The sequence below is a fragment of the Globicephala melas genome, chromosome 20, assembly GCF_963455315.2.
Source record: "Globicephala melas chromosome 20, mGloMel1.2, whole genome shotgun sequence".
Taxonomy (NCBI): Eukaryota; Metazoa; Chordata; class Mammalia; order Artiodactyla; family Delphinidae; genus Globicephala; species Globicephala melas.
In genome coordinates this window covers 49,344,307-49,368,597 of record NC_083333.1, presented here as the reverse complement: position 1 = coordinate 49,368,597, position 24,291 = coordinate 49,344,307, and the positions used below count along the sequence as shown (strand labels likewise).

At 34.5% G+C, this 24,291-nt stretch overlaps 1 protein-coding gene and 1 pseudogene across 1 annotated transcript in view; one reads left to right on the top strand and one right to left on the bottom strand.

Annotated features, from left to right (window-relative positions):
- Positions 1-24,291, top strand: part of BRIP1 (BRCA1 interacting DNA helicase 1) — a 198,795-nt gene that overhangs the window by 46,913 nt on the left and 127,591 nt on the right. The window contains exon 7 of the mRNA XM_030881813.2: positions 20,620-20,910. Within this exon, the coding sequence (XP_030737673.1) occupies positions 20,620-20,910 (291 nt within the window). The remainder of the gene's footprint in view (positions 1-20,619; positions 20,911-24,291) is intronic.
- On the bottom strand, positions 255-473 carry LOC115866366 (LYR motif-containing protein 4 pseudogene; annotated as a pseudogene).

Sequence of the window (24,291 nt, the reverse complement as noted above, 5' to 3'; positions counted from 1 at the left end):
TCCAGCTCTTCATTCTAACACTTGAACCAAGGAGAGACAGCCATCCTTTGTCACTAAGGCTGCAGAAGAATGGAAACCTCATTCAGTTTATCAGTTCTTAGGGCAGATACAGCAAGAGCCTATTTAAAGCTGATGCAAAGGCCACTCATGGTCTGCTGGGAGCCCCCATGCAAAGCAGAATGGATGCTGAAGGTGGTCCATGGCTGCCGGTGGTGGCTGGTCCCAGCTCCCTAGGTCCTGGGCTTCTCTTGATTCTAACTGACAAGCTTGTCAGTCAAATATAGTTGGCCAATGTGGACCTGTCTGTGGATTATCCCAGGGTCTCTTTTGGCTTTATTCATTAGGGCTTGAATTTTTACAGGATCCTTTACATTCTTATTTTCTCTGAAGACATCTCTTATCCTCCTGATGGTGTAAGTTCTGTAGTTGTCGGCACTGAAGTGCTTGCTCTCCCTCAGCATTGCCTGGTACATATCCAGCACTCGTGCGTGGCTGGAGGCTGCAATCTTGGAACGAAAAAAACCCAGACGGTCTTCTTTGCAGAGGTCCCAAGTTCAATGCAACCTACAGAACTTCTGCCACCGCAGGGAGCACCAGTGGGACGCACGCGTGGGGCTTGGCCCAGGTAGTGGCCCAGGGTCTGGCCCAGGTGGGCTCTGGCCCTGTGCAGTGGCACAGACACTAAATAAGTATTTTATTTGATTCCATTTTCTCTCCTTTCTAGCATAACCATCATATTCCTTCCCTCCCTCCCTCCCTTCCCCTTTTTTACTGGTTGCCCTAGGTTTTGAAATATGTATTTATGGCAAATCCAAATGTGCTTTCCCATAACACTATATCACTTCATGGGTAGTGTGAGTACCTTATAAAAATAACAGTGTAATCTTAATTCCTCACTCCATCCCTTGTATGATTGCTGTCATTTATTTCACGCATATACAGTTGACTCTTGAATGATGCAGGGGTTAGGGGCACCACCCCCCCAGCAGTCAAAAATCTGTGTATAATTTTTGACTCCCCCAAAACTTAAGTACTAGTAGCCTACTGTTGACCAGAAGCCTTACCAATATATAACATAAAGTCAATTAATGCATATTTTGCATGTTATATGTATTCTTACAATAAAGTAAGCTAGAGAGAGGAAAATGTTATTAAGAAAATCATAAGGAAGAGAAAATATATCTACAGTACTGTATCAATACTGTAAGTTTACATCATCTATAAGATGATGAAGCATCTGTCAATACCTACAACAATATTATCTTATATGATACAAAGCACTGTAAATGTTATATGCATTTCTAACACTGGACATCAAAAATGAAAAGATGATGTGAAAAAGAAATGTATATTTATTTAGAGGTATAAAAATTCATACGTTGATAATGAAAAAGCAGCAGTATGTTTACTTTATGGTAACTTAGTGTAATTGATACAGTTGCTTCACAGTAGCCTGACCTATACATGAATGAATGAATCATTTAAAATTGTAAGGTATAAAGTATTACAGTCATATTCATAATATGGTATTGGAAACATTGTTACATTTTTTTAAAAAACACTTACCTGTGATGATATGCTGATGTGCAGTTTCTCCAGTTATGAAACAGAGAGGAATATTATATGGTAATGTAATTCTTTGAAAGTTATAAAATAGTAAGAAAACTAACACATTAATTTTATATTAAATATCACTCACCTTATGCCTATGTAAGGATAGACTAGCATCTACGTATATTTCATGCATTTATGACATACCTTTTTCCTATTTATTTATTTATTTGTATTTCTAAGCTCCATGGTTCATCTGTGAGTTTTTTCAAATTCTTGCAAATCTTCAAAAAAATTTCCAATATATTTACCAAAAAAAACTTATGTAAGTGGAACTGTGCAGTTCAAACCTGTTTTAAGGGTCAACTGTATACTATTATTTATTGATATTATTGGTATTATTATTTTGAACAAACTGTTATATGTTAGGTCAAATAAGAAAAATGAAAGTTTTAAATTCATATTTACTATTCCTTTTTCCATGCTCTTTCTTACTTTATGTATATAAAGAATTTTTCCTCTCTTTGAAGAACTTCTTTTAATATTTCTTGAAAGTTACTGGCAACAAATTCCCTCAATTTTTGTTTGAGAAAGTCTTTATTTCTCCTTCACTTTTGAAGGATAATTTCTCAGGGTACAGAATTTTAGGTTGGTGTTTTCTTTCTGTCAACGCTTTAAATATTTCACTCCACTCTCTTCTTGCTTGCATGCTTTCGAGGAGAAGTTGGATGTAATTCTTATCTTTGTTCCTCTGTGGGTAACTGGTTTCTTTCAGGATTTTTTTTTTTTATCTTTGATTTTCTGTAGTTTGAAGATGATATGTTTACATGTAATTTTTTGGACATTTATCTTGTTTGGTGTTCTCTGAGCTTCCTGAATCTGTGGTTTGGTGCCTGACATCAGTTTGGGGAAAATCTTGGTCATTATTACTTCAAATATGTCTTCTGTTCCTTTCTTTTTTTCCCTTCTAGTATTCCCTTTATGCATATCTTAACTTTTGTAGTTGTCCCACAGTCCTTGGATATTCTGTTCTGTTTTTTTCAGATTTTTCTTAGGTTTTTTGTTTTCAAGCATTCTATTGATATATCTAGCTCAGAGAGTCCTTTGTCAGCCATGTCCAGTCTACTAAGAAGCCCATCAAAAGCATTTTTCATTTCTGCTACAGTGTTTTATTCCTAGCATTAAAAAAATTCTTCCTTAGGACTTCTGTCTCTCAGCTTACATTGCTTGTCTGCTCTTACGTGCTATATGCTTTATCCAGTAGAGCCTTTAGCATATTAATCATAGTTGTTTTAAATTCCTGATATGATAATTCTAACATCCCTGACATATCTGGCTTTGATGCTTGCTCAGTCTCTTCAGGTTGTGTTTTTTGCCTTTTGGTATGCCTTATAATTTTTTTCTTGTTAGCTGGACATGACATACTGGGTAAAAGAAGTTGCTTTAAACAGGCCTTTAGTAATTTGGTGGTGAGACATGGCAGGGAGGGCAAGTGTTCTATATCCCATGATTGGGTCTTAGTCTTTTAGTGAGCCTGTGCCTCTGGACTGGGAACTTCACAGAAGTTTATCAGGTTTTTCACCCCCTTAGGTGGGACAGGATGGCTTGAGTGGACTGGAGTTGTTTTTTTCTCTTCTCCGATATAGAAGGGACTGCTAGACTGCTAGAGTTGGGTATTAGATTAGACTCCGATAATACCCCAGCTGGTTAGGCTCTGGTTAACTAGTTTCCCCTGAGGGCAGGCTTTGTTAAGAAGAACAAAGTGCCCTGGTATTTCAAAATGGTTCCTTTTCAACTCCCCTTACTAGGAGCACAAGGGTATATTTCTCTGATGTGTATTGTAGGAACCTGGTCTGGCTCCTGGACGTAAATGTCACAATATTTGGGAGCCCTCCATGACTGGGCACCCCTGGAATTTTTAACTCAGAGAGTTATGCATACTGAGCCTCTAGCAGTTCATCACTTACATTTCAGATTTTGTTAGCCCAGCACTTGTTCCTGCACTGGTTTCCACTGGTGCCTCTGCTCCTGTGTGCTGTTACTCCCTGTATTCACCTGTCTGTCTCTCCAATCTTAAAGGCAATGGTTTGTCCTTCCCTCTCTTACAAACCCAGGAAAAGTTGTTGATTTTTCAGTCTTTTCAGCTTTTTACTTGTTAGTATGGAGTGGTGACTTCCAAGCTATTTATATTCAAAAATGGAAACCGGAATCTACCTTCGTTATTTCACATAAATTTACAAATCAGGAAAATTATTTCTTCCCTCATCTTCCTATTTGTTACTTCTGGTGCCCTTCATTCCTTTATGTAGGTTCGTTTCTATTTTGTATAATTTTTCTTTTAGCTTGAAAAGCTTTAACATTTGTAGTGCAGACCTGCTCCTAACAGATTTTTCTCAGCTTTTCTTTCCCTTCATTTAAAAAAAAATATGATACAGTGTATGTAAGAAAATTTACCGTTTTAACCATTTTTTGTGTTCGGTTCAGTAGCATTAAGTCTATTCACATTGCTATGCAACCAGAATGTTTTCATCTTCCCAAACTGAAACTCTGTAACTATTTTTTTTTGAATTTTATTTTGTTTTATATAGCAGGTTCTTATTAGTCATCAATTTTTTACACATCAGTGTATACATGTCAATCCCAATCGCCCAATTCATCACACCCCCACCCCCACCCCCACCCGCCTGCTGCTTTCCCCCCTTGGTGTCCATACATTTGTTCTCTACATCTGTGTCTCAATTTCTACCCTGCAAACCGGTTCATCTGTACCATTTTTCTAGGTTCCACATATATGCATTAATATACGATATTTGTTTTTCTCTTTCTGACTTACTTCACTCTGTATGGCAGTCTAGATCCATCCATGTCTCAACAAATGACCCAATTGTGTTCATTTTTATGACTGAGTAATATTCCATTGTATATATGTACCACATCTTCTTTATCCAGTCATCTGTTGATGGGCATTTAGGTTGCTTCCATGACCTGGCTATTGTAAATAGTGCTGCAGTGAACATTGGGGTGCATGTGTCTTTTTGAATTATGGTTTTCTCTGGGTATATGCCCAGTAGTGGGATTGCTGGATCATATGGTAATTCTACTTTTACTTTTTTAAGGAACCTCCATACTGTTCTCCATAGTGGCTGTATCAGTTTATATTCCCACCAACAGTGCAAGAGGGTTCCCTTTTCTCCACACCCTCTCCAGCATTTGTTGTTTGTAGATTTTCTGATGATGCCCATTCTAACTGGTGTGAGGTGATACCTCATTGTAGTTTCGGTTTGCATTTCTCTAATAGTGATGTTGAGCAGCTTTTCATGTGCTTCTTGGCCATCAGTATGTCTTCTTTGTAGAAATGTCTATTTAGGTGTTCTCCCCATTTTTGGATTGGGTTGTTTGTTTTTTTAATATTGAGCTGCATGAAATGTTTATATATTTTGGAGATTAATCCTTTGTCCATTGATTTGTATGCAAATATTTTCTCCCATTCTGAGGGTTGTCTTTTCGTGTTGTTTATGTTTTCCTTTGCTATGCAAAAGCTTTGAAGTTTCATTAGGTCCCATTTGTTTATTTTTGGGTTTTATTCCCATTACTCTAGGAGGTGGATCAAAAAAGATCTTGCTGTGATTTATGTCAAAGAGTGTTCTTCCTATGTTTTCCTCTAAGAGTTTTATAGTGTCCAGTCTTACATTTAGGTCTCTAATCCATTTTGAGTTTATTTTTGTGTATGGTGTTAGGGAGTGTTATAGTTTCATTCTTTTAAACGTAGCTGTCCAATTTTCCCAGCACCACTTACTGAAGAGACTGTCTTTTCTCCATTGTATATCCTTGCCTCGTTTGTCATAGATTAGTTGACCATAGGTGCGTGGGTTTATCTCTGGGCTTTCTATCTTGTCCCATTGATCTATGAAACTCTGTAACTATTAAACAGTAACTCCTATTCCCCCTTGCCTCAGCCGCTGGTAACTACCATTCTCCTTTCTGTCTCTGTGAATTTGACTACTCTAGGAACCTCATATAAGTGGAATCATACAATGTTTGTCCTTTTGTGTCTGAGTTATTTCACTTAGCATGTCTTCAGGGTTCATCCATGTTGTAGCATGTGTCACAATTCCTTTCCTTTTTATGATTAAATAATATTCCATTTATGGAATTCCATTATGGAATATCCAGTCATACTTCAGTGGGTATTTGGGTTGTTTTCCTCTTTTGGCTACTGTGAATAATGCTGCTGTATGAACGTTGGTGTACAAATATCTATGTGTTCAAGTCGCTGCTTTCACTTCTTATGGATATATACCCAGAAGTGTGATTGCTGGATCACATGGTAATTCTGTTTAATTTTTTGAGGAATTTCCATCCAGTTTTCCACAGTGACTGTGCTATTTCATATTTCCACCAGTAATGTAGGAAGTTTCCAGTTTCTTTTTCTTTTTTTTTGTCCATGCCTTGCAGTGTGTGAGATCTTAGTTTCCCGACTAGGGATTGAACCTATGCTCCCCACAGTGGAAGCACGGACCCCTAACCACTGGACCACCAGGGAATTCGTAGGAAGGTTCTAGTTTCTTCACATCCTTGCCAGACACTTGTAATTTTCTATTTTGTTTTCTTTTCTTTTTAAATAATAACCATCCTGATGGATGTGAAATGGTATGTCTTTTCGGTTTTGATTTGCATTTCCTAATGATAGGGATGTTGAACATTTTTTCATGTGCTTATTGTCCATTTGTATATCTTCTTTGGAGAAATGTCTATTCAAGCCCTTTGCCTATTTTTTTGAATAGGGTTATTTGTTTCTTGTTGTTGTTGAGTTTGAGTTCTTTGTATATTCTGGACATTAACCCCTTTTTAGATTTTACAGATATTTTTTCCCATTCTGTGGATTGCCTTTCATTCTGTTTGGTGGTGTCTTTGATGCACAAAGGTTTTTAATTTTCATGAAATCCAGTTTACCTTTTTTTTTGCTTTTGTTGCCTATACTTTTGGTAAAGTTTTATAGTTTCAGCTCTTATTTTTAAGTTTTTGATCCATTTTTAGTTAATTTTTATATATAGTATAAGGTTAGCATCTAACTTCATTGTTTTGTATGTGAATATCCATTTTTGACAGCATTATTTGTTGAAAAAATTGTCCTTTTCCCACTGAATGGTCTTAGCACCCTGGTTGAGAGTTATTTGACTATATGTACGAGAGTTTCTTTCTGACTTTTCTATTTAATTCGATTATTTTTGTCTGTATTTGTGCTAGTACCACACTGTTCTAACATACTTAGTATTTCTATTTGAAGTTTTGCTAGTCACAGTTTTGTCACATAATTGGTTCTGTCAATTTTCAGTCAATGAGAAAATTTTATCTTGTGCAGTTATAACTAGTGTGAGATTGTTGTTGCTGTTGTTGCTACTACTAGTAATGTTCACTGAGTCTTCATTCTCTTTTGAGAATAAAATTGTGATGTCAGTATATCCTACCTCTGTATACATTGTTATCAACATTATAGGGAGTTAGTATGTCTATAATACCAGAGGAAGGCAATTTGGTATTTTAATTTTTAAAACTTACATTTTACTTATCTATCTTTGAAAAGTGATAATGTCTATGGTATAAAAAACAAGAAGAACAAAAGGGTTTATATTAAAAAGTCTCCCACACTCAGTTTCTCAGCCATTCTGTTTCCTGCCCCAGATGCAGCTATTGTTATTGGTTTCTTGTGAATCCTATCAGAATTGTAAAAGCAAGGATATACATATAATATACAGACAAATTATATACATGGTGTACATGTACATACTCATATCAAACACATATATGTGTCTCTAGTCTCTCGCAAATAAGTGTGTTATCAAAGTCTTTGATCATTTTTCTGCCTGATTGGTTAAAAAATGCATCTCATACTTTTTTTTTTTCTTTGCGGTACGCGGGCCTCTCACTGTTGTGGCCTCTCCCGCTGCGGAGCACAGGCTCTGGACGCGCAGGCTCAGCGGCCATGGCTCACGGGCCCAGCTGCTCCGCGGCATGTGGGATCCTCCTGGACCGGGGCACGAGCCCGTGTCCCCTGCATCAGCAGGCAGACTCTCAACCACTGCGCCACCAGGGAAGCCCTCATACTTTTAATGTATACTTCTCTTTCTTGTTATGAGGGAGATTGAGTATCTTTTCAAATAATCTGGTTATCTCCTGTGTCAATTAGGTTGTTGGTCTTTTTTTCTTTTCTTTTTTACTGTTTTACAGGGTTCTTCAGTATTAAATTAGGCCTTTATTTGTGTTATGAATTCCAGAACAGCGTTTTTTAAAAAAAATAACTGATTTGTTCTTGGTCTTTTGACTTTGTTTATAATGTTTGCATTCCAAATTCCTTAATGTATCTAGTTGTATTTCTGGACTTTTCTATTTTCTTTTTCATTGATCTATACTGTTTTGATTATTGTAGTTCATTAATATTTTATGTGTCTAGTTCCTCTTTATGACCCTTTTATTTAAGATGTCTTGGCTATTCTTGCTTGTTTATTTTTACGTATGTGCTTTAGAGTTAACCTATATAGTTAACAAAATATCCTTGTTATATTTTATAGATTATTTGGAAGAGAACTGACTTCTTTATGATAGTAAGTCATCTACTTAAGACCATGCTTTGTTTCTGATGTTTTCTTTATTTCCTTCAGTCATGTTTAAAGTTTTCTTATTTTTTTCAGCTTTATTGAGGTATGATTGACAAAATTGTAAGATATTTAAAGTATACATCATGATGATTTGATATACATGTAGATCGTGAAAGGATATCCCGTATCTAATTAATTAAGCATCCTCTTACTAACTTCTTAAATGTATTTTTAAGTTGATTTTTAAGTTGATTCTTAGTAATTTACCTTTTATTTCTGTGTAATTGAGATTTTTCTTCTATTACATTTTCTAATTAGTTGTAGTTTTATACATAAAGAATATTAGTTTCTCTTTGTTTCCCCCAAACCACATTTACTGTCGTTGTTGTTGTTTTTTCCTGAGCCACATTAATGAATTCTTCTATTTGTAATAGTTTCAATACATTTTCTCAGGTTTTCCAAGTATATAGTCATATCTTCTGTAAATAATGATCATTTACCTTCTTTGCAATTTTTATAATATCTCAGGAAAAAAGTGTTAAGTATAATAATAGTAACAGATTGAATGATCATATATGCTGAAAGAACAGATATAAACTCAGATAGTCCCAGGCACCCGGGAAGTATGGTCATCCTTGTCTCATTTGAGACCTTAATGAGAGTGCTTCTAGTTTCTGTAAGTAAGCATGATACTGGCTTTTGAAACCTTTTACATATGTATATAAGTTACAATAGTAAAACATATAAGTTATATATTTTTTATATATACATTATATGTTAAATGACATAAATTATATTATTGATTTAATTATATATTAATCATATATTTTTTCTTGTTAGTCATTTTATTCCTATTTTGTTCAGCATTTTCATCAAGGATTAATATTAAACTGTAAAGGTGAATAAGATTTATTTTCACATTTTATTTTTTAATATGTTAAAGTGTATTGATAAATGTCCTAATACTGAATTATACTTTTGTTCTTGGTTTTTTGGTTTTGTGTGTTTTGTGTATGTGTAGAAGAGTCCTATTTGCTATTACATTTAGAATTCATTGTTTTAATAATTCATTAGTTTCATTTTCATCAATGGTTGTTCTGCAGTGAGTTGTGGTTTTGGTGTGCTTATGAGAGGAGGTGAGCTCGGGGTCTTTCTACTCTGCCATCTTGGGCTGCCAGATAATATTCATTAGTGATATTACACCAAATCTAGATAAACTGAGAGAAAGTTTATCTAGATCTGGTTTAGGATCAATGTTGTATTTGTTTTATAGAAACATATTTGTAAATGCTCCTTATTTTTAGAATCTTTTTTTTAGGAAATTTCATATACGAAGCAGAGAGAGGGCAGAATAATGAAGCTTCTTGTGCCCATCACTCAGCTTTAACAATTATCAATATATTTTACCTCCCCTGTTTGTTTTATTTACCCCCTGCCGTTTTTTTTCTTTTCTTTTTTGGGGGAATCAGTGGAGGAAAGGGTGAGGGAGTAGAATATTTTAAAGCAGCTATCAGACATCATATATCTATTTACCCATAAAACAATTTATATATTTAAAACAGATAAACACTTTAAAAAACATAGCAATGGGGCTTCCTTTGTGGTGCAGTGGTTGAGAGTCCACCTGCTGATGCAGGGGACACGGGTTCGTGCCCTGGTCCTGGAGGATCCCACATGCCGCGGAGCGGCTGGGCCCGTGAGCCATGGCCGCTGAGCTTGCGCTCCGGAGCCTGTGCTCCACAACAGGAGAGGCTGCAGCAGTGAGAGGCCCACGTACCGCAAAAAAACAAGCAAACAAACAAAACCCATAGCAATGACATTTAAAAAGTAATATTATTATAGCTGGAAAAAAACAGTAATTCTTAGTCTAATATCCATCCTGGTTACAATTTTCTTGGATTGCTTAAAAAATGTCATTTTAGAGTTGGCTTTTTAAATATCAGAATCCAAACAAGGTGTGTGCATGACATTTCTTTTAAGAGAGGTGCCATTTATTTGTTGAAAAAACTGTGTTATTTGTTCTGTGGGATTCCTCATATTCAGGATTTGTTTGAATTTGTCCACCTGGTGTCGTTTAAGATTGTCCTCTATCCCCATATTTCTAGTAATGGTAGTTAGGTCTACAGGTTGAATTAGATTCAGGTTTGATTTTGTCCTTGTTTTTTTCTTTTTTGTTTTTCAGAATAACACAAGTCCTGTATGCTTGCTGTTAACATTACTCAGGAGGCAAATAATGTCCAATTATCTCTCCTTGTAATAATAGATCAGTACTGTGTTTTGATGTCATTTGATATTTTTCTACATCATTTTTAATGACTACATTGCATTCTTTTGAATGGCTGTTCTATAATTTCTAATCTCTATGACTGGATGTTTAAGTGAGAGTCTTTTTCATTTACGATGCTAGTTACTTAGTGGGTTTAATTATTATATTGAAGATTCAGAGATGTTTTCAATTTAGGAAAATTCTCTCTTGTTATTTCTCTGATATTTCAACCCCTGACTTAATCAGGAGTGATTTGCTTTTGAAGAATTAGAAGCCTACTCCAGAAGCATCAAGCAAGATATACAGCTGCCCTATTGGAACTGAGAGGTTTTTAGGCAGCTTCTGTCTTCTCTTTGGGGCTTCAAGTGTGTCTTTTCTGCCTCTGTGTGCAGAGTTCTCTCGTTTTTGTAGATTTTTTCTGGATACTTATTCTCTGTTATATGACCTTACCATCACATCTCAAAATGAAAGGTTTAAAGTCTATGAAATGTTCTGGTCTGTTCCCTGTAGTTTAATCAACTCAGTCTAAATGACCCAAATACAGATTCCTAGGAAAGTGAATCTTACTGGTCTTGCTATATTTGGGAGTGTGTTTGGGTTTGGTCATGTGGTATTAATGTAGATACTGGGTCTGCCTTTTCAGCAGGGGCTATAATTGATGAACTGTTTTCAGAATAAAGAGTTGAACATGTGTCTAAAGAGGTGCCTAGTATAACATCTTTATCATATATACTAAATTCTTACATATATGAGAATATATACTATTTTTAACCATCTTTTTTCTAAAATTTTTTGGTTATTCTCACTAGTTTATTTTCCAGATTAAGTTTAGAACCCACAGTAATAATTAATTAATTGTTAATTTTAACATTGTCTTCATCAAGTAATATAGCTATTTGAAACAGGAGGTTTTAAGAGAGTTGAATACAGCAAACTGAAGGGTTACTCTATTAGGATAGCATCTATGAATTTATTTATTTTTTTCATTTATTATTATTGGCTGAGTTGGGTCTTCATTGCTGCGTGCGGGCTTTCTCTAGTTGCGGCGAGCAGGGGCTACTCTTCGTTGTGGTGCGCGGGCTTCTCACTGCGGTGGCTTCTCTTGTTGCCGAGCACGGGCTCTAGGCGCGAGGGCTTCAGGAGTTGTGGCTCATGGGCTCTAGAGTGCAGGCTCAGTAGTTGTGGCGCACGGGCTTAGTTGCTCCGCAGCACGTGGGATCTTCCTGGACCAGGGCTCGAACCTGTGTCCCCTGCATTGGCAGGCGGATTCTTAACCACTGCACCACCAGGGAAGCCCAGGATAGCATCTATGAATAAAATTCTTACTGTGCGGATTTGAATTCCATTGGAAGTTTGGCACCAGACTGAACACTGGTCTAAGTCAAAATTTTCTCTTTAGTCCTGTGGTAATATTTAAAATCTACACTTCTGCTATGGTAGCTGCTAGCCACATGTGACTATTTAATTTAATTAAAATTCAGTTCCTCAGTTACACTAATCACATTTCAGGTTCTCAGTAGCCACATGTGGCTAGTGGCAAGTACATTCAATAGTTCAGGTAAAGAACATTCCACCATCGCAGAGAGTTCTATTGGGTAGTGCTGCTTTAGAGGCTTGTATATTGATAATAACTTGTCTACTAATTTTTAAAAAAATTTTTTAAATTTATTTATTTCGGCTGGGCCAGGTCTTAGTTGTGGCAGTCAGGATCTTCGTTGAAGCACATGGGATCTTCATTGTGGCATGCGGGATCTTTAGTTGTGGCAGGTAGACTCTTAGTTGTGGCATGCATACAGGATCTAGTTCCCTGATCAGGGATCAAATCCAGGCCTGCTGCATTGGGAGCGTGGAGTCTTACCCACTGGTCCACCAGGGAAGTCCCAACTTGTCTACTAAATTTTTTTTTTTGCGGTACGTGGGCTTCTCACTGCTGTGGCCTCTCCCGTTGTGGAGCACAGGCCCCGGACGCGCAGGCTCAGCGGCCATGGCTTACGGGCTCAGCCGCTCCGCGGTAAGTGGAATCTTCCCGGACTGGGGCACGAACCCGTGTCCCCTGCATTGGCAGGCGGACTCTTCAACTGCTGTGCCACCAGGGAAGCCCTTGTCTACTAATTTTTAATGGTGGTGAAAGACGCAAAAATGTCTATTTTGTATAAGTTTTATTTATAGCATTTTGGTCAGTATGTAGAAGATGATGTCGCAGGATGGCTTTGTTTTCTCATTTTAAAAGGGTCATTGAAGAAAGTTTGAAAAACACCAAAATACTATACAATAAAGGAGAAAATAAAAATGTCAGGCAATCCCAAGGGATAGGATTTTTGAAGTATAATATGCAAGTGCAAATATCACAAGAGTGCAGCTGGATTAATTTTCACCAACTAAATAATACACATATATGTCTTTTTACCACGGGTTCTCTATTCCTGGGATCTTTTTGATTCATGGCTTGATTGTTTGGATTTCATAATCATGCAGTTTTGTTCAAGAAGAGTACATAAACATATTTCTTATTATATCACATCAAGAGGCACTTAATGCCACTTTGTCTCACTACTGCTAATGTTAAAATTGACCACTTGGTTAAAGTGGTGACTACCAGGTCTCCATTATAAAGGCACATTTTTCTTTTGTAATTAATAAGTAATCTGTGGGGTGATGTTTGGAAACTATGTGAATATCTTGTTTCCCAACAGCTTTTCACCCAGTGATTTTAGCATCCATTTATGTACCTTGCAGGAATCACTTATTACATGGGAGTTGCAAAATGGTGATTTTTAAAATTTTGTCATTCTATTTACAATTTTTAGCTAGCATTCTTCTTGAAGGAAGAACTTTCCCTTTCTCTCCCATTTCCTTTCTTTGATTCTTCTTTTTTCCTTTTTGTTGTTGTTGTTGTAAATACCCCAGGTATTTGTCATGAAGTTGGTCAGTGTGACTAATCACTATACTTTGAGACTCATTGCTATAGTCACATCTGTATAAGTTCTACTATACCAGGAGAATTTTTGCTTTATACAGGTTGGTCATCTTTATGATGTGTTTGTTCTTAATCTGAGAAGTCTTACAGAATATAATTGTTCTAGTATAAATTTAGATTAAAAATTAAAAATACCACTTTGGGTTTTCCTTGATTATAAACTTTTCAGAATCTGAGGCAACTGTGTTAAGGAATTCCCATTTACACTAGGCAAGAAAGTAAACAGTAAGTGGAGAGTAGGGTAACAAACACTTACGGTATCAAAAAACAACCGTGAAAAGGATCTGTCTTAATGTGCTAGCCCATTGCAGTTTAACATATTGCTTACAACCTTCACAATAGAATTTGAGTGACTTCAGTTACACATTCCAGGAGACTGGCAGTCTGTTACAATCAGAGTCTGAACTTTAGAGCAGGCTAATTTACAGCAATGGGATGAAGAAAGTTGTGGATTTGTATTACACACTCTCACCTGACACTGTATCTGATCCCTTACCTGCCGATTGACATCTTGAATGAGCTCTTTGAAGCAAGTTCCAGCTTAATTAAAACGTTTGCTTGGTTAGCAGTGATCTGTGAAAGCCTGTGATAAATATTGAATCAGGTTCACCTGCTGGTTGCTGTGAGTAGATAAACAGCTGCCTTGTGCAGTTTAATCATGAAACTGGCAGTAGAGTACTACTGTTTGAATTTTTAAAAAAGAATAGTGGAAAAGGTATAGTTATGTCACTTTTGCTATCTTACTAGAGTGTGTGCTTATGTGAGATTTTGCACAACAGGCATTCAGTACCTGTTTAGGTGGCTTGGACAACAGCAAATGGTTGATAAAGGTTAACAGTAAACCCTCCTTCATATGCCTCAAAGTATAATTCAGTATTCATTGACTTTTTTACCACTAACTCTTTAGGTTCATGATGCTTTGAAATAAAAAAGGGCAGTATTTTGCTTTTTTGCCAAGTTAAATCGTAGGTAAAAATGATCCTGTTAAAGCTTTAAGATTTAAGGTTATGACTTCCAGCTTCTCACAAATTATCATGAATTTTGTAGCAACTTGAAGAACTTTAGATTTTACTTTACCATATGTAAAATGGAGTTAGAAATATACATTAGTGAACTAAGTATTTTAGAATTATGTTAACATTATGTAATTAACAAACATTAAAAGAGAAATTAATTTACAAGCAGTAGAGGAACCTTTATAAAATTATCTTCTTTGGACTGTCAACTTGTTTATTCCTTTACAGAATTAATGTGACTAACCAAGTTGGTTGTTAAGAAAATGCTATTTCTATTTTATTTTCATTGTAAAATCAGACATAAATTCTGGAAAAAGCCCTCATCCAAATAAGTCACAATCTTCTTTGAGTCCATGATGAAAGTTATGGACTGACTTTCTAAAAATGCATACAAAATTGTGTTTGTAGTTTCTGGGTGATCTCAAACTCTCTCCTCTGTAACAGTCCATGGATGTAAATTAAGAACCTATTTCCTAATAAATTAGTTGAAAATTTTGGTCAGGACGGATTAAGATGAAAGTTATTCTGCTAGGTATTAAGCTGCTGAGGACGAACAAGTGTATTTGCTGTTTTAGGTTCCTTTTAAGCATTTTTCAGGTATATTGTCTACTACAGTCCTTAGCTCCAAGGGTTATCTACCATAGTGGGAATTCCTAATTCTTTTCATAAAGTTTTCATAGTTTTATTCCTGTCATCAGTTTGTTTGGAAGTTTATGGGGAAAATAAAATGTTATTTAAGTCATACTCAGCCTGCTCAACAATTTTTTTGATATTTATGTCAATACTTGGGACTCTCTGGTTCATATTTTTTTATTATATACAATATTCCATAGATTGACAGAACTCCACAGTTTATCCATTGTTTTGTTGACACACTTGGCTTATTTTCCTCACTATTAAAACAGTACTGCAAAGAATATCCCTATTGTATCTGTCTTAATTTGCAAGAGTTTCTCTGGCATATATGCCTAGCAGGGTCATGCTGGATCAAAGGGTCTATGTATCCTTGATTTCACTAGATCACCAATTTGTTCTCCAAAGTGGATGTGCCACTTTATACTTGGATCAGCAGTGTATGAGAGAGTTGCTGTATATCCTCTCTACCCAGTCTGGTGGATGTGAAATGGAATCTAATTATGGTTTTAATTTGCATTTTCCTAATTAGTAATGAGGTTGAGCATTAGGTTGCACATCTTTTCAGAAGTTTATTGGCTTTTCCGCTTTTCTCTCCTGTGGTTTTCTTGTTCTTGGGCTCTTTTTCTTCTATTGGGTTTGTTTTTTAAAAATTGATTTGCTGGAATTCTTTATATATTGTGATTAATGATCTTCAGTTGGTTATATACAGTGCACATATCTTCTCGAGATTGTGATTTCAGTCATTTGTGCTTTTGGTGTATTGTTTAAGAAATCCTTTCCTATGTTGAGATAATGAAGATATTTTCCTGTATAGGGACAGAGAGTTTATGGCCCACAAAACCTAGAATATTTATTTTCTGGCCCTTTACAGAAAAAGTTTGTTGAATCTTGCTCTAAAGAGTCTCTTATTTGAGAATTTTTGTTTTTTTCCCTTTTGGAATATAACATCCATCCTGTTAGAAAATATTTGACTTAAATGTCAACTAATAATAAGTTAAAATAGTTTTTGTGAAATAAATTGTATAGCTTATCCTTAAGAATATTTTGTAGTTGCATTCAGGAAATAATGCACTTAGAGTACCAACTTTAAACAGTTCTTTACCTCCTGAGCGAAACTGGTATTGATAAACACACCTTGTAGAACAATTAAAAGGTAAAGCCCTCTTTGTCCGTGGGGTGAAGTGACCCTTGTCATTGTCTTCTACTTGGCTTGATATATCAGGAATTCTAATGTTTCTTGAATGAATGAATGAATGAATGAATGAGAGAGTACATGTAGAGTGCTTAGCACAGGGACAGCCTTAATAAATGACAGCTATTAATAATGAATATATCAGGATATGTGTTTGTCACCCACAACTACCGTGGCCCAGATATTAGCATAACAAGATGATTTTTCTTTTTATTCTTGAAAAATAACAAATTGTCCTGTATTTTTTCTTTTAAAAGCTAACCTTTTTATTTTGAAGTAATTTTTTGATATGTGAAGGACTTCAAATTAGGGCATCAGTTAAGCATCTACAGATAAAATGTGGTACATGGGTACAGTATTTGGTTTAAGGACATTAGTCACAATCTATCAATTTAAAAAAATTAAGTTACAGTTATATGCAAAACACCATGCTCAATGAATGAGTAGATGAAGTAATGTAAGACAGTTTCTGTCCTCAAATAATTTGGAGTGTGGTTGAAAGACAATGCATGCACATATGTTACTATTTCATGGACCTAGTTTTCCCTTTATTTCATACCAATAAGATTCTTTTTGGTCTCTTTTCCTCTCCACTTCTTTATTACTTATCTTTCATATTAAATATATCCTTTTATGCTTGCTTTTAGAATTCAGTTCATAAACAGCTTTTAGATACTCCCCTGATTTATGAATTTACAAAATAACATCTCTGACAATGCAATAGTTTCTAACTACTCCTTTATTATTTTTCTTTTTAAGGCATAGTCACCAAGCTAATTTTTATTTTTCCAAGTATTTAGGCATAGTAATTTTTGTTGTTGTTGTGAGGAAAGGCTGGAGAGAACTATGAAACTTTAGAGGTTGATGTAGTTATCTTAATCTACTTAAACTTCTGATTGTAGCCTTGTGAAAGGAATAGTGGCAAGGAATCAGCAGTTGGCCTTTCAAGATCAAACGTTATATTCTTTCTTTATCCTTTCAAAAAATTTCAATATATGTCTCTATGTAGTATGACAGGAGAGGGAATAAATAGAAATTGTTAGACACAAAATTTTCTAAAATCCTTGGTTGTTGACCTAAGAACAGTTTTGGCTACTGTAAATTTGAAATGTATTTTTAAACAATTGACTCCTGCATGTGGAACTAATAATAGAGCTGTCACACCCACATGTATCTCTTCTGTTTCTCTTTAAATGATAATAGATTTTTTTGCTGTTATTTGGGTTAAGTTTTCTTGCCTTTTGTTGAAGTAAAAGAACTCTAGACAGTTTCCAGCTATGGGAAAAGAAGCCATCTCTTAAAGAGTTTTGTTCTACCATACAGTGTAGCTATTTACAGTTCTTAGAGATTACAGGTGTTGGGAGCCCATGTGTTCTGTCTTCTTGACGTTCAGATATATTAGATGAGAGAGAATATTTTTTAATTTATTCTCCAGTTTCCTAATATAGTCTCTGTAAATTTAAAGAGCAAAAACAAAAGGAAGACATCCCTATGAAAGATAAACTTGCTCATTTGTTAGCAGGAGAAATGCTTAGTGAAAAATATTTAATTTTGTTCATCTATTGTTTCAAAACCCCTAGGTCAAAGGGTTTCAGAGAGAGGCCAGAAAATATTAGCCTATTATTGGAGTGGAGGATATTATGACTTCCTGTCATTGCTGTTTCAGGATTCTTTCTCTAGTTTTCTTACAGAATTGAAACTTGCTGATTTTGGTACAAATAGTTCTCTTTTGTTACTAAATAATTGTCTTTTTTAAGCCTCTGCTCTATTGCTACATTCTTTTTTTTCCATCTTCAAATATGATTATACCGAATCCTTTAAATAGAAACTCCAATAGAAGATCACTTCTGAAGAAATAATTCCCCTTTAATATTGCAAATAAATAAGAATCACCTTTCTTAATTTCTGTCTTCTACTCTACTTGTGCAACCACCCACTGAAAAACCATCTTCTTTGAGGAGTCACCCTTGAGTTCATAGATGGTAAAATTACTTCAGAGCATTTTAAGACTTAAACAGAAAACATTTTTAGTATAAAATTAGCTGTGGTTTAAAATTTTCTCAGTTATGGAGTGAAAAACTAATTTAAGTTACCTAAATAAAGCTGCTCTAGTGGGAAGAGTTTTCTGAAGCTAGTTCTTGACCTTTTACTTTTGTTAGTACAGCTACTAGCATAATATTTTAAGATAAGCAGATCCCTTTTTAAAATTATTAGTGCAAATACCCCTTTTAAGAATTAAAACATTTGAATACAAGGCAGCAAGTTATAAGTCTATATAATAGCATCCCTTTCTATTTGAAAAAATATGGAAGATATAATTATATGTAGAAGGGTCTGCAAGTTATTGGTGGTGGTGGTTGACTTACTTTGTATTTTTCTGTAGCATTTGAATTTTTTGTTTAGAAAAATAGTGGAATTAAAATAAAAGGAGTGGGTGATAAAGCTTTAAGTGGAATTCATGTTGAAAAGTGTTATATCAAAAAGTAAGTTTTCCGAGCTTTGAAAAAAGGCCACATTATTGAGTTACTTTTACGCTTGTATATAATATATCCATGTGGAATATAACAATGCATTGATCCCTAGCATTCTAATATTCAGAGTGAATTTAACTGTATCATAGGGAAGAGATATAGTATAACTGAGTGAAAGATTGAAGGTATGGAAAAGTCAACTAATTCTGCTACCAAGAGTTACCTTAATTCTTTTACTGAGTTAATTAATTAGTGTGATCATTGCAAAGGCTAGAAAGGAATTCAGTCAGAAATATCATGATATAGTTTGCATGCCATTTTCTGTGTGACCATAAATTGTTAGATATTGCAACATATGTAACATTAACCACATGTCAGCTGTTTCCTGCCTCACTGTTGACAAGAGCCCCATTCATAACTCTTCTTTTTATCCTTTCAGTGAATAAGTAATTATTCAATATAGAAGGCAGGATATTTGGAACTGGCTATTTAATGTGGCAGCACTCTGTAATGAAATCTGCTGTTACTGGCAACCTGAGAGGGGAATGTAACAATTCCAGCATGGCTGTAACTTTATCTGCTTTGACTGACTGTTTATTTGGCACATCAGTGAACCTTTTATCCCAGTGAGTGACAGCTCCAGAAGGGTCACATTTACATCCATTCTATCATGTATTGTAATATTTAATGGCGGACAAGGTTGAGCGAGACTGGGAGTAATTTGAACTTGCTTTTCCACTGAGTTGAGGCTAAAAGACAGCTTGATCCCCAGTATTGTGGTGTAACATGCTATGACTTAGCATTTGTTTATGAAGGCTAATCTTACTGATTATAATTTTAAAAAAATCTGCAGTTAAATGGTGTGTTTGTTCTACTAAACTAAAACTCTCTAGTACAAATTCTCTTAAGCTACTGTGCTATTTAGTTTTTTTCCCTATCAGTGACCATTCCTATAAACTAACCATTTCATAGTCTTTCTCTTAAATGAGGCTGCATTCTGTCTCATTTTATAGTAACTGAGGTTGAGAAGGGAGTAGTTATTAAGAATCCCTGGGTTCTAATATATAGCATAAAGCTTTTTAAATTTTTTTATTTTTGAGAGTTTGGAAACAGGAGAGAAAAACCAGCTAAATACTAGACTATACTCCTGATGTTCCATAAGGTGCCTTTATATAACTGTTTTAATTATGAAACTGAATTGAGTAAAATTGTCCAGGAAAAGCTATCCTGACTGGTAATTTTACTGATGGATTTACATTCCATGACAGGTAATTGAATTTCAGATGTACTTGTTCCACACAAGCAACCTGCCTTTATTATTAAATATTAATAATTTGCATTCATTTCCATACTTTTGCTAGAGAATAGTTTTCTTTTCTTGTTTTTGACTGATGCTTTAGTTTCAGCTTGATATTTCTATTCTTCTGTAAGCTATATTTAAAATGCTTTTTAAGATGTTGGTATATTGTAGGATATTTGAATGGACTGTGCTGTAAAGAAAAATAGCACTATCAACTCTAAATTGTAATATCACAAGTTCACTTGAAGCCTAAGCAAAAATGAAAATTGTCCTTTGTTTTATCTTATTTTTATAATTTATGAAAGAGGATAATTAAAATATACTTAAAACATTTGGAATTTGAGAGTTGGAGTAGTATGTTAGAATACAATGCAAATATGGAAACATCACTTATAATGATAAAAATGGTTTATCATTTATTTATGAAGGAGAACCAATTTGAAATTGAATTTGTAGTTTTTTCTTTAATGGCAAGTTTTAGATGATGTAACATTATGAATTTCTCTTTATCTGACGGTTGTGATTCACTGCTTATAGTTTTGATTCCATGAGAGGTTTGATAACAATTTTATGGTAGTCCAGACATTAGTTATCTTTTCTTTCCTTTGTTACAGCCCCCTGGTAACTGTTCTAGGTGCTGTTGTTCTACTAAACAAGGAGACAGTCAAGATTCTTCAAATACCACTAAGAAGGATCATGGGGGGAAGTCCAAGATACCCAAAATATATTTTGGGACACGCACACACAAGCAGATTGCTCAGATTACTAGAGAGCTCCGGAGGACAGCATACTCAGGGGTCCCAATGACTATTCTTTCCAGCAGGGATCACACTTGTGTCCATCCTGAAGTAGTAGGTAACTTCAACAGAAATGAAAAGTGCATGGAATTGCTAGATGGAAAAAATGTAAGTTAATGTATTTTAGAGGAAAAATTAGCTGAAAAGATTGATTACTTTTTAATGTGTTCATTTTATATGTACATTTACAGCAATAATCAAATAACTTACAAAAATCAAATTGATTGCTAGTGTTGATATTTTTTAAAAAATAATTTTACTGTAAGAAAGTCTTTACTCAAGTTTTAAATTATGGGTTTTTGTCCTAAAGCTTGGGGATATTTATTTATTTCCTTGAAAATTAATTTTCATTTTAGTCACCCGTCTTCATACTTTCTTCTTTTAAATCTCTCTACCCAAAATAGTCAAACATGGATGTCATATGAGGAGATTAAAAACATTTAAGTGATTTAGTCTAACTAGATCTAATTAATGTATTTAACATATTTAAAAACTTCAAAATAAGGTAGTTTACATAGGCCCTCTCTTTGAGCAAATTTTTAAATGTTTTTTAATTGAGAAATGTAATGACTATACTGTCTCATAATTCTGATTAGTGCAGACTTCTTTCAAAAAATTATGTTAAATTATTAACTGAAGATATGTTGATGGTTTTGAAATTTTCCAGGGATATTTAGAATAATACGAATTTTAGCTAGGTAGATAAATCTTTCTTACTAAAGACATGATTTTTTAATAATATTTTGGCAGTATTAGTTTGGCAGCCTGTGTACCAGTTTGATAACTAGTTTACTCTAAAATTGAAGTTATGGGTCTGGAATTATACCCAGAAATTATTGGTGAAGCATAAGTTGATAGTATATGAAATGACCAATGATATTTTAATATATTTTGAAAGTTGTTCTGTCTTTCTGTATTTTGTCAAACATAAGTGGTTCTACACAAAAGACTAAGAGCTATAGCCTCTAGAGTTTCATTTAATTGATATATCACCTCCTACCATATAATGCGAATAGATTATTTTGTTTTATGCTTTTCTTTGTCAGTGCTTTCTTTTATTAGATGGAAATTTTTTCAAGCCTTATTTGGGGTTATTCAAAAGAAACTTCAACAGATATTCAAACCTGATAATATGAAGTATAATTACTAAGGGGCTTCAGTGGAAAAACTTAAGTGACTTGTTCAGAACCAGGAAGAGAATACAGAATAATTGAATCAAAACCGTTGTTGAAATTCTGTGATCATACTTGTTTTCATATCACTTCTTTTTAATTAACTGAGGAACTGTGAAATCTCTTCACTCTGTATATTTAAAAAGTTCTCTTCAAAGAGAGAGAAAAATACTAAAAAGCCAAATGGTAAAAAAAAAATAAAATAGAGAAAAGGCTCTTCATGATAAAACCCCATAAATTTTATATTTAAGTAGACTTCTTTCTGTAAGTGGCTAACTGATCTACTAAATTCCTCAAATGCTTGAAATTTGTTTTCTGGCTATAATAGTCTATGTAAGAAGACTTGCTGGCGTTGTCATTATCTTTTACTACTTGTTATTGAGAAAATTATTATGTAATTTATTATGTGTTTGTTATCCCATTAGTAAAAACAATTATAAAGTTTAAGATTGTGTATTGAAAGCAAATATTTTATGTAATCCTCTAGAATTGTGCAGTGGTGGTTATGTTTTTTGATTGGTCTTTATCCTCCAAAGTTTGAATCATGTAAAAATAAAAATCCAATAGACTTTTTCATTGGCCTTTGGGTTCTGTTTTCAAGTAAACAATTCTTTTATTTTTGAATATTAGTATTATAAATAATTGAAGATACCTGCTTGTAGTTGTTTTGACCTAATTCTGCCTCAGAATGCCTAGCTCATAGGTGTACATGAACATTCTTTTTCTTGTTCGCAAGCCCTCAGGGTAATTTGGTATTGTAATGAGGGCCAATTACAAAGTCACTAAAGGTGTCTATGTTTACGATGGCTGAATTACCAAAGAGAAATGATAAATAGATACCTGACAGTTTGAGTGAAAAAGAGTTTAAAGTGTGATAACGCTTCAATTGACAGACTCCCCTCAGGGTTATATTACACTGCTAAAATGGATGAGCTTTTCTGGTTTTGCTATCAGCCTCCACAGCAGTGTCATTCTAAGTGCCCTTAAAGTGTAAACTTTCTGAGTTTTTGGCTTGATCCAAAGGCACATGTTTTTTTGTTCACTGTTTCTTTTATGCTCCTATACTGGAAAAGCAATGTACTTATCTGCTAAAAGTTAAATTTTGTTTCAACTAAGAAAAAATAATCTTAACTAGCCCTAGAAATAACTCTAAAAAGTTATTTTAGGTATAGAAGAATATCTATTTTTTGTTAAGATGAGATTTAACAGTCCATAACCATAGACTCTGAAGGCACCTTAGTGATCATTTTGTACAAATAAAAACTTTCAGAATAGTATGGAAGATACTTGGAATGAAGAAATGGTGAATGTCATATTATTAAGCTCAATCTGTATCAAGCTCAGTATGAAAGATACTTGGCACATCTTCAACTGTCTCTTGACCTCAGAATCATAGAATTTTAGAGCTAGAAGGAACCTTAGAAATGGCATAGTCAGCGGGTCAGAGGAATCTTAAAAGGCTTCTAATTCAACTACTCTTTTGATGCCTAGTCACATGAGAAAAATGGGCCCTGAAGTTTGCCCAGTGTCAGACAACTAATTAGCAAGAAAGGAAGCAAGTCTTCTAACTGCTAACCATTGCTGTTTTTACTACACTAGAAACAAAAACGAAAGATGGCATCATAGTGTGGGGAAGTTGACATGGCATGAAGAGTAAAAAAGAGTAGTAGGGATTAGACAAAGTAAGTGAAAATAATATAAAAATGAAGCAAATAAAGAAGGTTAGGTGAGCCCTTTCTTCCTAATTTTTATTTTTAATACCTTGGAGGACCAATAAGCAGCATGGCTTTAGGAGAATTAGCAGTCCTCAGCTGATCATGCCTTGTCCTTGGATTTGCTGACATTCTTTTATAGGTTATGACCTTTTTATGATTTACTCCATTTCTAGCAATGTCTATATATTTTTGTGTATGTAATGAGGTATGAATGTTTTAAAAACATAGATTTGCCTTTTGTATAGTTCATAGATAAAAATACACACACACACACACACACACACACACACACACACGTACATATCCCCCCACTGGTTAAGGACAGCAAACTGGGAAAGATAAATATTGGATTTCAAAATCACATTTAATTTTTTTTCGATATATAAAATTAATGAATTAAAATGGCTCATTATTTCACCACTTAGTCCCAAATGACAATTGAAAAAGAAAAGTAACATATACATGGTTAAAGACTCAAAATTGTAGAAAGGCATTAAATGAAAAGATCTCTCTTTCCAGTTCTTTCCATCCCCTTAAGGGAACTACTGTAAGGTTTTATGTGTATTCTTCTAAAACATTTAAAATATGTATTTTCTATAATG